This window comes from Hirundo rustica, chromosome 17, assembly GCF_015227805.2.
Source record: "Hirundo rustica isolate bHirRus1 chromosome 17, bHirRus1.pri.v3, whole genome shotgun sequence".
NCBI classification, from domain to species: domain Eukaryota; kingdom Metazoa; phylum Chordata; class Aves; order Passeriformes; family Hirundinidae; genus Hirundo; species Hirundo rustica.
This window is the reverse complement of record NC_053466.1, coordinates 957,155-972,196: the sequence shown is the minus strand read 5'-3', so window position 1 is coordinate 972,196 and position 15,042 is coordinate 957,155. Positions and strand designations below refer to the sequence as shown.

The 15,042-nt window shown below is 47.8% G+C and overlaps 1 protein-coding gene across 1 annotated transcript in view; it reads left to right on the top strand.

The window, feature by feature from the left end:
- Nucleotides 1-2,390: 2,390 nt before the first annotated feature.
- GLT1D1 (glycosyltransferase 1 domain containing 1) overlaps nt 2,391-15,042 on the top strand; it is a 40,287-nt gene continuing 27,635 nt past the window's right edge. The window contains exons 1-3 of the mRNA XM_040080599.2: nt 2,391-2,519; nt 11,251-11,399; nt 13,332-13,437. Of these exons, the coding sequence (XP_039936533.1) occupies nt 2,452-2,519; nt 11,251-11,399; nt 13,332-13,437 (323 nt within the window). The 5' untranslated portion in view covers nt 2,391-2,451. The remainder of the gene's footprint in view (nt 2,520-11,250; nt 11,400-13,331; nt 13,438-15,042) is intronic.

Genomic DNA, 15,042 nt, shown 5'->3' with positions numbered 1-15,042 from the left:
CTGAACTCTGAGCAGTGGTTGAAATATACATTGAAATGTTACTTAACTCTGAGCAGTGATTGAAATACACATTGAAATGTTACTCTGAGCAGTGGTTGAAATATACATTGAAATGTCACTGAGCAGTGGTTGAAATATACATTGAAATGTTACTTAACTCTGAGCAGCCATTGAAATATACATTGAAATGTTACTTAACTCTGAGCAGTGGTTGAAATATACATTAAAATGTTACTTTGAGCAGTGGTTGAAATATACATTGAAATGGTACTTAACTGTTCAGGTATAGAGATGGGGGTACTCTCAATAAAATTCACAAGTTACTGTTAGAACCCAAACATTCTCTCTGGCAGTACAGAAGCTCAGGAGGGAGGTTTTAATTTTGTTCCAAACAATACTTAGCTACTGTGTGTTTTAAAACTTTATTCTGATACATCCATGACCCTTTTTTTTTTTTTTTTTTTAAACACAGCTCTGTCTACAAAGGAATGCATTTTAATGCGTGGCCACATTTTCAAGACACATTTGCAGATTATGTTTTTCAGTCAAGGCCTATATAGCATAAAGCCAGAGTTACCATAAATAGTGATAAAATGCTAAGATCTCTTTGAAAGTTTCCTTTATTTCCTCTTAATTTCTCACAGGACTGGTTGAGTTTCCTCATTGCTCACGGACCAGGCTCTGTCTTACTTTAATGTTTGTGTTTTTGTCTTTGTGTTGCACACTAAACACGTTGGACAGCTTTTGTTAACCCAAAACGTGTCTTTCTGAGCCACATTCAGATACCCTGCTCCAGGCCACGCACCTGGAGAATCTCCATTCCTGGTTCCACAGGCTGTAACACATTACACACCCTGCCAGCCCTTCCTGGTGGGATGCAGGATGCGCTGTGGGGAAGATCTTGGAGCCAGTGGCGTCTGTCCTGCCAGGGGCTGAAAGGCAGCTGTGGAAGCTTCACCCTCAGGTGTCACTGGGCAGCAGTGCCCGGCTCTCAGAAGCCCAAATGTGCTTCACGTGGGCCACTTCAAGGCTGGCGTGCTGGCCGCACTGACAAAAGCCCTCTCCATCTCAACAGGAGCGGGATCTCGTGCCAGAAACACTTTCTAGAATGGTGACAAAACTGGTTTGGTTCTGCCTACCCTTAGATTAGCATTCACCCTATTTTTAGTGTTTCTGCAAGATTTGTTGCTCTTCTAGGTTGTAGCCAGAATTTTTAGTTCCAGTGGAGTTTGAAGTGGTCTAGATAATGTTGTGCTGAATCTAAGTGATAATTCAGTGAGATGCAGTTAACACAGCTCTGCAGCATTAAGACTCGTTAGCAAAACATGAGCCTGCCTACCAAAATGTTTACAGCTTGCCAGAACCCACTCCTGCGTGTTTTTATCACTTCTAAACCCTCAATTCCAGAACACCTGTTAGCCTCAGAAATCCACACAAATTATTGGAAGAAATACTGTTTCAAAAATGATTAAATTTAACATTCCTCTGCATGTGGTGTATTTTTCTCTGCCTACCTAACACTGAAATTTGAAGAGTAATTTAGGCCTCAATAATGAGGCACTGCAGTTTTTGAAGGCCACTTTTCCCAGTCCTCTCCAGCCTTTGGGGAAGCTGGCATCTGTGTGACCCTGTGGTGAATTACATCAGGCAATCAGACCAGGTTCTAAGCAAAAAAAGTGATGACTTTTCCGTCCAATCAGCCCCCCTTCTCATGACCACCAGCCTCCTGCACCTGTTCTCAATGCTGTTCCAAGTTCAGGTGTGTATCTACCATCAGCCACCTGTTTCCAATTGATGTCCCAACGGACTCCCTAAACCGGCCTCTCATCCTCCTGCTGCTGCCCCACTCGGCTGCTCGGTGTTTGTGATTAATTGGGGTGGGCCCCTTTTATCCTGAACATGGGCTCGGTGCTTTGGGATGTGCTTTTCGTCTTCTGGAGTTCAGGTTTGTTCTTTTTCGTTGTACCTTTGGATTCTGCTGTGGTTTTTTTGCCAGATTTTTCTTCTGTTCTCACACCCCTTTGGCTCTGGTCCATTGTGTGGCCTCCCTGATGTCTGGAGCGGTCTTTGCCCATCGCGTTGCCTTGTTCTTTGGACTAGCACGTTCCTCTGGCTGTGCTGGCGGTTGGCACCTTGTCCGCTTTTAGGTTTATTCTGAGCATGAGGCACCTCATGGGAGGCACGTGGTGACATCAGGAGGGACAAGCTGTGATGTTCCTTAGGAGGCCTTGGACTCAGCGTTTGCCTGAGCGCGTCATCTCTGTGCCTGAGCAAGGAAAGCACACAGCGCTGCCCGGAGGTGTGGAAGGCGCCCAAGCCCCGCGGCTCGGTGGCCAGGTGCCCTGTGGCCGGCCCGGCCCATCGCCGCAGGCTCGGCCCCGCTCCGCAGCGGCGTTTCCGGGAGCCGCGGGCAGGTGAGGAGGCGGCGGCGGGCGGAGCGGAGGGGCCGCGATGAGGCTGCTGCTGCTGGCGTGTCTGCGGGCACACACCGGCAACGCCACCACGGCCGCCAGGATCCGGTGAGCGCCGCGCCGGGGGGAGGATGCGCCGAGCGCTCCGTGCCCGCTCCCCGCGGGGCTGCGGCGGCCCCGGGCCCGCTCCGGCGCTGCCCCCGCCGCCGCCTCCCCGGCGGGCACGGGCCCGTACCAGCGCTGCCCCCGCCGCCGCCTCCCCGGCGGGCACGGGCCCGTACCAGCGCTGCCCCCGCCGCCTCCTCCCCGGCGGGCACGGGCCCGTACCAGCGCTGCCCCCGCCGCCGCCTCCCCGGCGGGCACGGGCCCAGCGGGGCGGGCAGGGGCGGCCCCCGGGCCGGGGCTGTGCGGGGGGCGATAGCCGAGCTGGGAGTGCGCGGGGGGCGGTGGCCGGGACCGCCCGGCAGGGACAGGGGGCACGGCCGGGACCGCCCGGCAGGGACAGGGGGCACGGCCGGGACCGCCCGGCAGGGACAGGGGGCACGGCCGGGACCGCCCGGCAGGGACAGGGGGCACGGCCGGGACCGCCCGGCAGGGACAGGGGGCACGGCCGGGACCGCCCGGCAGGGACAGGGGGCACGGCCGGGACCGCCCGGCAGGGACAGGGGGCACGGCCGGGACCGCCCGGCAGGGACAGGGGGCACGGCCGGGACCGCCCGGCAGGGACAGGGGGCACGGCCGGGACCGCCCGGCAGGGACAGGGGGCACGGCCGGGACCGCCCGGCAGGGACAGGGGGCACGGCCGGGACCGCCCGGCAGGGACAGGGGGCACGGCCGGGACCGCCCGGCAGGGACAGGGGGCACGGCCGGGACCGCCCGGCAGGGACAGGGGCACGGCCGGGACCGCCCCCGCTGCGGCGCTCGCTGCCCGGCATCGCGCCCGGCGCGGGCAGCGGCAGGCGGCGATGCCCGGAGCGCGATGGGTACCCGGAGCGCTGCGGGTGCCCGGAGCGCGGTGCTCGGGGCTCCGCGCCGCCGCGGAGGATGCGCCGCTGTCGCAGGGTGCCCCGGCGCCCCTCGCAGCCCGTGGCGGGCGGGGGTTGCCCGAGGACGCCGCGCTGGGACGCGGCCGGGGTGGCCCAGGCGGTGCCGGGGGCAGCGGGAGCTCCTCCCGCAGCGGCAGCGGTGCCGCAGCCGCTCCAGCAGCTGCCCTTGCTGCGGGCTGCCAGGTGCGGCTCTGGGGGGGATGACCCGCACGGGGCTGCGGTGCTGGGAGATGGCACGGGCTAGCAGAACCGCACAGATAGTCCCAATGTCCCCGTTTAACTTCTTCTGTGACGTGGGAAAAGGACGTGGCTGAGAGTGGTGCTGCAGGGGCTTTGCTGTGCGTGTGAGCTATAAAAAAAGAAGTCACTATAAAAATGTAACAATTTCCAATGGTTTTGACCTCTTGAAGGCCCAAAATAATGACTTGGTTTTATCTTGGTGTCTAAAAGTCACCCACAGTTTAGTTGTTTATCTTCAGGTGACTCTCTTGGGATATTCTGCTGTTCCAGGTTTTCCCTGCCCTGGCTGTGTGTATTATCTCACATGTAATGTTATGCATAGAAACATCTCAGACGTTAACTTTGCACGCTGCTTGTGTCATACCAAGTGCAGCCTCAGACCTCTGCAGGGCTGCTCTGTTGTACAACGTACTGGTAGAACACATCTGCTGGTCCTGTCAGTCACCCAGGCACTGATGGTATAAAAACCAGAGAAGGCTGAAGGCTTTGGTATTTTAAAACAATAATTGTTACTAAAATGTTGAGACAAAACAACTAAATTGTTATATATATACATATTTGTATGCCTGTATGCTTCAGCAGGGTTCCTATGGCGTTCTGCATTTCCTTTTGTATCTTACCCTTTGCTCTCACTGGATAATACAAAGCTAGTAATTCTTGGGGACACCACTGCTCGTTTTTCCTCTATAGTGTTATTTACTCTACCTTTACAAATATTTGCTTACCTCCTTCTTCCAATTCCACTTTGAGGGAAGTCAGACGTACATTTAGAGTGGAGCTTTCAGAGCTAATGTAGTGGAAAGCAGGTTTTGCATTGTTTCTGGTTAAAATAAATCTGAATAAGCCGGAAAAACAAATAGGATATTCCATCAAACTGTCTTTTCTTTACACTGATACTCTAGTGAATACGTGAGCACGCTGTGCTGAGGTACAGTGGCTTAGCAAGGTGCCTTTGCTCGAATCATGGCAAGCAGCAGTCTTGGTGCTGCTGTGACAGGGGATGGGGGCCCAGAATAATGAGTTTTGGGATGGAAGGGCATGGGCTTGGTGAGCTGCAGCAGCTCGGCTGACAGGGGATTTAACACAACCACGTTAATGCAGTCACTTGCAGCTGTGTGAGCACATCTGCAGTGACCTGTGCAGAGCACAGCAACCCCCTGCAGCATCCTGCTGCTTCTGGGGACTCCTCACACCAGGTGTAGGAATTCCTCACACAAAGTGGATGCTGCTCGCTCGTGCACATAGAGCTTCAAGCAGAAAGAAAATAGTGAAAGATAAAGTTAATTCACGTTCACAGTAAAGCTGGGTAAAGGGTTCTGGCAGAAATAGTGTTTGAGAGTAACTTGTGTCATGTTCAGTTCCTGTCTTGTCACCTGCTGTAAATGTTCTTTATTGCAATAATATAAGTGAGCCTTCAGGGAAAGAAAACAATTCTGATCAGGGAAACAGTGAAGAGTATTAGCTGGTAGTTAAGTTCATTTTCTGACTGAAAGGCTACTCAGATCATCTCTAAAACCATCCTGTGCAGATATTTCTATCCAATACTGGTTTTCTTAAGAATTTATGCCATTAAAAAAACCCCCAAACCTGCATGTGTGGCCAAAGGCTTGGCTGTGTCACTTTTCACACTAACCTCCATAACTGAGGTTGTGTGCACATGGTAAACCTCGTATCATGTATGTTAATACACATAAAATACATATTCCAAGTAATATTTGACTTTAGTTGTACCTCTGTGTGTGTGCTTAGGAAGTTTTGTTTGGTTTTTGTTTTTTTTTTTTTAATAAATATTGAATTTTTGGTTAAATATAAATGAAACAATGACACTGTCTCTGGGTTGAACACTTGCCAGCATAGATTAATTTTATGGTTTAATATCACAGTGTATGCTCTGTTTATGACACTACAGCTCTTCCAATAACTGCTTCATCTTTTCATAAATAAAATATTCATTTCCTGAGTTTTAAGTAAGTGGTGACAAAGGTATCAGAATTTAATTTGGCTAAAAATCAACTTGCTAAAACAAGTGGTATAATGAATGTGCTGTGGGCTTTATTCCTATTGGTGTGCATAATTTTAATCACCTTAAAAAACATGAGCAATGAATAAATACAGCACTAAGCAAAAGTCTTTGCTTGGGCTGCCATTGTTCAGCCTTAGAAATGAGATCAAAGAGGGTGTCAAGGAAGAGAAGAAATAATTCTTCCCTACCCCCTGAAATGTTTTGTTCATCTTTTCTTACCGGGTGGTAAGGAGGAGTAGAAATCTGGAATTAATAGGTTAATTAGAAAGATTTAGATTAACTACTTTGTCAATATGTAAACGCTTTCTGGAGAGAGAGAAATTGTTTTGGCTCTCATTAGCTGGCCAGTTGAGACAGCCATTCTGTAAATCTCCAGTAACTTACCTGTGAGAGAATTAAAAACACAGATTCAGCGGTGCTTATCGCTCCTCTTGGCAACTGGTTTTTAGCTTGGACATTTCTTGGAGTAATTCAGTAATCCAAACGCTTCTGCTATTTCATCTCACCCTGTGTGCCGGGGGTGCAATCCCACGGGAGAGCTCTCCCAGGACAGGGTGTCCTCAGGGCAGGGTGTCCTCCTGTCCTCAGGGCAGCTCTGGGAGCTCCTGCAGGCTGTGCCTGGGTGCTGGGGGATCCCTGGGGATCCCTGCAGGCTGTGCCCGGGTGCTGGGGGATCCCTGGGGATCCCTGCAGGCTGTGCCTGGGTGCTGGGGGATCCCTGGGGATCCCTGCAGGCTGTGCCTGGGTGCTGGGGGATCCCTGGGGATCCCTGCAGGCTGTGCCTGGGTGCTGGGGGATCCCCGGGGATCCCTGCAGGCTGTGCCTGGGAGCTGGGGGATCCCTGGGGATCCCTGCAGGCTGTGCCCGGGAGCTGGGGATCCCCGGGGATCCCTGCAGGCTGTGCCTGGGTGCTGGGGGATCCCTGGGGATCCCTGCAGGCTGTGCCTGGGTGCTGGGGGATCCCTGGGGATCCCTGCAGGCTGTGCCTGGGTGCTGGGGATCCCTGCAGGCTGTGCCTGGGAGCTGGAGGATCCCTGGGGATCCCTGCAGGCTGTGCCCAGGTGCTGGGGATCCCTGGGGATCCCTGCAGGCTGTGCCCGGGTGCTGGGGATCCCTGGGGATCCCTGCAGGCTGTGCCCGGGTGCTGGGGATCCCTGGGGATCCCTGCAGGCTGTGCCCAGGTGCTGGGGATCCCTGGGGATCCCTGCAGGCTGTGCCTGGGTGCTGGGGAATCCCTGGGGATCCCTGCAGGCTGTGCCTGGGAGCTGGGGGATCCCTGCAGGCTGTGCCTGGGAGCTGGGGGATCCCTGGGGATCCCTGCAGGCTGTGCCTGGGTGCTGGGGGATCCCTGGGGATCCCTGCAGGCTGTGCCTGGGTGCTGGGGGATCCCTGCAGGCTGTGCCTGGGTGCTGGGGGATCCCTGCAGGCTGTGCCTGGGTGCTGGAGGATCCCTGGGGATCCCTGCAGGCTGTGCCCAGGTGCTGGGGATCCCTGGGGATCCCTGCAGGCTGTGCCCAGGTGCTGGGTGATCCCTGGGGATCCCTGCAGGCTGTGCCCAGGTGCTGGGTGATCCCTGGGGATCCCTGCAGGCTGTGCCCGGGTGCTGGGGATCCCTGCAGGCTGTGCCTGGGTGCTGGGGATCCCTGCAGGCTGTGCCTGGGTGCTGGAGGATCCCTGGGGATCCCTGCAGGCTGTGCCCGGGAGCTGGGGGATCCCTGCAGTCTGTGCCCGGCCGTTCCCCGAGCAGGAACCTGCAGGACAGGTGTTCATCTGCCGTCCCTGACAGGACCTGCCCTCGGCGCCCCTCCCCAGAGTGGTTTGCACTGCAGGATCTCTTTTGTAACCTGGGTTGAAGCTCTGTGGGGTTCTTTGGTCCTTCCAAAGCTCAGTTACTGACTGCAGAGCACAGAGACAGGAGGAGCTGGGTCCCCATCTTCGCTCACGTTTTTAATTTCTGCGGTTCGCAGTGAATTTTTCGCTCGTGCCGATGCAATTTGTGTGCGTTGCTTCAAGGAGAAGTTTGAGAGGGAAATAAAATGAAGGAGGTGTTGTTTTAACAGTTATGAAAAAATAAGATCGTTCACAAAGAAAGCAGAAGATCAAGTGGGGTTTCAGCTCTGGTAATTTGCTGAGCTTCAGTGGGAACTGTGAGTGTTCAGGTCTGGCCAAGTTTCTGAGAGGCAGAGGCATGACTCTGCTCACTTTCCAAGCTCTGAATTGTGCCACATACGTTTAACAGGGGTTGGTGCACAGCTGCTGTGCAGAACAGACAGCTGAGGGAGAGAGATAATTAATATTTCTGGATGAAGCCTATTTTGTGCCATTCAAGAAGTGTCAGTGTATCCACCTACCGGGAACTTTTTGGAAATCAAACCTTCTTTGTCTGCAAAGTAATTCCATTAAATCAGTATCAGCTGAAATTTAGAACGTAAATGTTTCTGAAGGGAAGACTTTACAGGAAACAGAACAAGTTTCACAGCCGTAATACCTTAGAAATAAGCACACGTTAAGCTCCTGTGCCTTCTCATCAGCCAGGCTGTGCTTGGAACTCTGAAACTGCTCCCTTGTATGAAAACCTGTGAACTGCAGATTCATGCTGAAGGAGGGAACGCTGCTAGCCAGGAGAAGTGAGAAGCAGTGATCAATTATGCAGGGAATAAAAAATTAAACATTGCAAAACATCGCTTGGTGTTTCGTGGACGTGTTAGAGAAAAACGTTTTCTGTACAGAAATCCCAAAGAGAAAATGTGTCAGGAAGGGGTTGTACCTTTCAGCGGGATCTCTGCACACACTAGAGATCCAGAGAACACTTTCAGAAGTTTCCCTTGTAAGCTTTGTGATTTCCAAAGCACGTAATGTACTAAACAAACAAATTAATTTCCTGAATGCTAAAATGAGTGGGACTGGGAAACACTGTGTCCAGTATCCAGGTGTGTATAAATACCACTGCAAACACTGACCAGTGTAATGGAGTCCCAAAAATGCTCTTTCACATTTACTGAATGGCTAAAGTTCTCCCTGATGTTTTTCTAGGCAGAAAACACCCAAAATCTGGGACCTGACAGCTCAACTCCATTTTAGAAGTATTATTTTCCCCAAGTCATGGCTTTGGATTCTGTGAGAGTTTCAGTAGGAGGGAAAGATAGGGCAAGGCAAATTCTGGATCCAAGCAATAATCGCTGTTTGTTAAGACACTCGCTTGGGAATTTATCTCCTGTATTAGGAACTGTGATAGAGAGAAAATGTAGCCTTGAGATTCAGCATTTTCAGTGTTGTCTGTGATTCCCAGACAGCAGGAGCTGGGTTCGTTTTTATTTCTCATTCAGAAAGTATTTGTTTATGCAATGGCAGATAATGTGAATAGGCATTTGGCAGGAGGAGGAAGGATGTGGATAATGTGTCTCCTCTGTCTGGGCTTCATTCAGGGACATCTGTGACTTCACAGACAGATCAGTCTTCAAAAAAATCCCCTGCAATAACTTTGCAGCACTCTCTAATTGTGTTCCTTGGTAACAGCACAAGTGTGAAAATCAGTCTGCTTTTTTTTTTTTTTTTTTTTTTTTTTTTTTTGGTTATAAAGATGAAAAGCCATTTAAAAAACATGAAAATAACTCTGTAAATTTCAGCACTGAAATACTCCCCAATAACTCAGCTTCTACACACGTGTATTTCCATATATGCATCGTTTGAAGCTTGTGATTAATGATGTCAAACTCAATGGAATTTTAAGGGATCAAGGCCTCCTTAAATCTGGGAATTTGAATTGTTCTGGGGATATTTGCTTGTTTTACCTTCTAAAGATGTATGCAAAATTTTCTACTGAGTGCTCTTAATTTTTAAAAAAAAAAGTGTAAAAAAAATTTATTTTGAAGTAGTAGAGGTAATGCCTCAATTTCTGAGCCTTGGAACACTTGAGGGAGTCCCTCTGTATTTACTGCAGAAACAGCTGGCATTCCCCAGGGAGATCTGGAGCTGTGGAAAGTGTGGAGGAGAAGTAGTCAGCACATTAAAAAAAAAAAACAAAAAAACAACCCAAACCACTTTTGACTGGAATTCCTGGCTGAGTTTCTTGATTCCCGATGTCCTGAGAGAGTTATTTTCAAATTAATTGTAATATGCACACATATTGCTTGTACATGATAGTGTTTTATGGTAATTGGAATACTGATGGGAAAAAATCCTTTTCGACTATTTAATGAGCACCTGTGAAATTATGGAATGCATGCACGAGCATCCCAAGTATTTGCCTGAGAGATTTTCTCTCCACAGCTGGGAGATTTGGGCATCATTATTTAGAAATAAATGGAGAACCTCTTTCATGAGGGAGGCAGGTGCTTGGAGCCAGTTCATGGGGCAACTGGTGTTAATAATTGCTCAACAGTGGAAATAAGGAGCTTAAAATGCGGCTGCAGTCCGTTATTTATTAGTATTTATCGTAATTCGTTGCTCTTGTTTCAAAGGGTGGAATTAAAAGGAGTTTCTTTTTAGGACAGGAAGGAATCCAGCACCATCTGTTGTGCCAGTGGGGCTCTCTCTGATGTAGAGCTGATACATTCCTTCCAAGGCCTCCAGACATTCTACAGCACTTTTAGCCCCAGTTTCTGCCGTGATGACTAACTTGTGCAGGACAGAAAATTACATTTCTTGGGAGGCTGTGAGATAATCAGGAAATGAGAGCCGACATTATCCAGGAAGTCAATTAGTTAGCAGGATTTTAATGCCAGAACAATTAATACACGATGAGAAATAAATCAGCTGCCACAACATGGAGCAAGCAGAGAACGTTCCTGTGGTGTTTTTATGGTGTGGACAGTGTGAACACCCCGTGTGGGCAGACACAGATTTCCTCCTGTACGTTCTTTGGCTGATGTTCCTGGGAACACTGAAAACTGATTCTGCTTTCAGGGAGAGGAGTAAAGCTGTCCGTAATCAATCAGTTTCTTGACTTTGGCAGTCTTTGCATCAGTCTGTTAATGGGAGGAACCACAGGTAATCCGACTCTGAGGGGTTTGTTGGAATTGTTGTTTTCTCTTTTTGGAACTGAGGCTTTTAAAGCGGGCTGTGGAGGTATTTTTGTAATTGCTTTTGTGTCGTTTTTGTCTTGTACTTCAGTTATCCTTTGCCTGGTTTATAAATGGGTGAGCTGAGACAAGAAGCAATGAAGCCCACAGTCAAACAGAACAGGAACACCGTTCAACCCTTGGGCTTCCTTGATGCATTAATCCTTGATTTTTCGTAGCATTGACCAGCTGGACGTATTTGTGCTTCCTTCACTTGGTGTCCTTTCTCCAGAGCAGGGCTCTGCCACTCTCACTTCAAAAGGAGGTGAAGGTAACCAGCTCCTTCCAGGAAAACATCCCAGCCTTGTAAATAACTCCTGGTTGCTTGAACAAACATGGGACAAAGCTGAAACTCAGAGCAAAGTTAAAGGAAAAACACTTTGATTAAGCTTACCTCCTACACTGGTGTGCCTGTAACATTAATTAAAAGTGGCTTCTGTCTTCTTTTTCTGTTTGTTCCCATGATGAAGGGACCATCTACACGCTGCAGGTCACATCTGTGTTCTTGAGGACGCTTTCCTGTATGAAAGTCCGGCTGAAATTGCAAACCTGACCTCCGCAGACAAGTTTGATGCAGCCCTGGCCATTCACCTCTATAAAGGAGGCAGACTGCTGCAAGGTAATCTTCTTTCTACTTGGCAATAAAAACACCTCTTTAAAAAGTCCTGCGGGGGAAGAGAGTGAATCCTAACAGTTATAAATGGCTATAAATGTGTGAACCCACACAGAATATCCTTACTCTGTTTATCCACCTCAGCAAACGTTCAGAAATGCTAAAAGTCTCTCTCAGCGGGGGATCTTATACAGAGAGAATGAAATAAATGTACTTTTAAACCACATAGTGCTTTTGATAATTAAGTACTTTAACTACATCAAGATAAGAGCGTTACCTTAACGTTGGGATCCTTTCAGCAGATGTGTTCTTTCAGAGGAAAATGGCTTGGCTAAGTAGAGCTGGGGTCAAATGGGAGAAAGCAGGGAGGATAATTTGATTTTATTTCTGCTCAAAAATGAGTCGGGGTTTTTCAACATGAAATAACATTCCTGTCAGCTAAACTATAGGAGACAGGATGTTATCAGACAAATAATAAAATTTTCTATTCTCTCTAGCCACGTAGAACAAAATTTTAGCCTGCCCTTAATGATACAGTAGAAGCAGTGGCTCTCCAAATGACAGACACTGTCAGCTGCTGAAATTGCAAGTGTGCATCCTCTTCTGAGAGCACCTTTGTATTACAGGAATCCATTCCCTGGAACACAGGCACAGCATTTCACACTTCCATCACACCTCAGGGGGAGTTGTGGTCGTTTGGAGACTTCAGAGCTCCCCAACAGTTTGTTCTGAATTATGATGTCTGCTGTGCCTGGGTTTCTTGTGTTCCAAAGGGGCTCTGGTTTCAGCAGGGACCTAAAATACAAAACCAAAATAAATCTGTAAAATGAGCTCTGCTAACATTTGAATTAAGGCTTGTTGGAATGTAGAGATGATTGGGTTTTTGACAAGACCTCAAATTGTTTTGGAAGAGGCTTATGGAAAGTCTGAGGACCATCTTTTTTGGGGTTTTTTTTTGCTGAGGAACAAAAGATAAAGTTGAATTTTAACTCTTTATTGGAGTCAGATTTTGTTAGTTTAACTTGCAATGCCCAAATGCTGTTGCTATTAGCTTTTCAAAATCCCAAGTGACCTGAAAAGCCCGGTACTTTACAAAAGCTCAGGAATTTAAACAAATCAGTTACTCTGTTCTAAAAAGTATCTGCAGTACCTGAAAGAAAAATAAACCAAAAGTCTCTGAAATGCGAGACAGTAATAGAAGATTGCTGAGACGATCACAAAGTGTCAAAGCTATTGCAGAGTTCTGGGAGGAAAAAAGTGATTCAGAGGGAATTCCTGGCTGCTGGAAGATTTTGAAATGCAGTGATTGCACTCAAACTTCCATTGCTGCCACACTATTGATCTGTTTGGCCTCATCCTGGAAATTCTGTTTGCACGATCGACACAGGTAATAGATGACATAACAATTGTTTACTTTTTTCATTTATTAAAGAGGTGGTAGATATTTTATAGGGCATTCCAGACAGTCTGTCTCTTGAAGATTAGAGGCAGCGGTGCTTTGATAGCACACATTAATTCCCTTCCCCTGCAGACATTAGAGTATGATATCAACAAAAGCCAAGGAAATTCTCCAAGTAGCCAGAATGGTAATTAGTCTTTCATTCTTTTTGCTTGCTGTCTCATTTAGTAATGAGGAGATTAGCAATGCTAATTAATCCTGATCTTGCAGCTCGCTTAACTTTCAAATACACGTGTGCAATCTGTGGTACGTTTTCCATCTTTATCAATGTACTTTGTTTCCCCTTTGGTTTGAGGTCCTGTGAAAGTGCATAGTTATTGTGTGGGGGAGGTTACAGTGCTAAAAAAATTAAAATTCAGCTTCCTCCAGGTTTCCTTTTCAAAGATTTTTGCTCAGAGAGGCGATTCAGTATTATCCATGTACTTTTTCACTCCTGGTCGTTACATGGACACCTTGGCCAGTTTCTCATTGCTTTGCAGGGAGCAGAATTCCTTTTGGCATCATCTTCGGTGGGACAGATGTGAATGAAGATACCAAATGTAAAGAGAAACGCCAGGTGATGGGAGCAGTGCTGGAGGAAGCCAGGTAAGAGCAAGGGTGAAAGATTGATGGCAGGAAATTGAGTTTCTGTGCGGCAGATCTCTCAGGAAGTTTTCCATGCACACTTGGAATCTCTTGGGGAAGGTGTGTAGGCCAGCAGACAAAGGCTGGACTTCCTGAAATCCTCGGGATCTTTCCATATCATTCTGTGATTCAGTGATGGCAGTGGAACAGTTTCATCTGTGTGCAGTCTGTGTTCCGTTTCCTCTGTTCCTCACGCTCTGCTTGCTGACGGAATGCCTGGTTGAAAAGCAGATCCCTCAAGAACAAGCAGCTTGTTTTCCTTTTCTTTTTGCTCCTGCTAATGTGATCCTTTCCCTGGGTCTGTGAGCAAAGAAGTGGAGACTGAAAAAAATCTTCAAGCAAATTCTCTCAGTTTTTAGGTGAAATGACAAGGGAGTATTTTTAGGGTGTTTTAAAGTCTGGACAGTTCTAGTGACGTGCCAGTGTAGTCATCAAATGTAGATCAAGAACTGATCATAAACCAGAAGAAATTACTAAAAGCTCAAAGGACTTCTGGGCATTTTTCATAGTGTCAGCATCTCCAGGACAGAAGTTTTGTCCTGCCTGATCCAAAGGTTTGTTGGCCTCAGCAGTGTTTGATCATGGCCACGGTGAGGGAGGAAAGCTTTTCCTTGTTGCAGACAGCAGTGGATGGATTTGGGGTTGGGCAGAACCTGCACCAGGCTCCTCTCTGCTGGTTTAGCCTCGCTGATACCACTCTATTTTCCAGCTATTATTGGCTCACTTAACACTGGCAGAGTTGTGCTGCTCTCTCTGCAGTCCCCTATAAAACGTGGTGAGTAAACAGATTTTAAAGACAGCACCTAATCACGCTCATTGAAAAATCGTTAGGGCACGTTCTTGTGTCAGTGTGACTCGGGGCTGGAAGCAGCTTAAGGTCCCACTCAGGAAAAAATTTATGTACCTGTTTACTTTTGTTATCAAATAATCAGCAGTTATTCTTTAAGCAGGTCTGAAGGAAAAGAAAAAATATAATAGACAAATTTCAGCACTGTGCAAAATGAGAAATACATAAAAAAGTCTCTGAGTGTGTCCATTTGACCCATCTCTGTTTAAAATACTGTCACACACACAGCTGATACAAAATCTGCTTTAATGAATGTTTTTTAATGATACTGAGTTGGGAACCTGAAGTATACCTTAATAGCTTGAATTATCTATGATATTTCAAGATGTATTACTGCATCCCCGTGCAGTTTACAATGTTTTCTCTGCTGCAGGAGAAGTGTCTCCGTTTTCTAGAAGTTATTCTGAATGTGCCTCTTCTCCAGTAGCATCACTGGTGTTATTCATTGCATAGTTATTAAAAGAAACATTGATTTTTTTTTTTTTTTCCCCCTTTATTGATTGCAGGGCTCTAAGCAGAAAGCATCATGAATTGTAGATTACTTGTCCAGTACAATATCCCACCACATTCCATAAAACAAACTATTGAACACTGTCTGGCCTTATGAGCGTTTCATTTTTAATCAAATTCCTCTAAATGGTGCTTGTACTCCTCTAGGGTATTTTTTTTTTTTCTATTGAACTGTATTTTGTAGATTTAGAAGCAACATCTTTTTATGC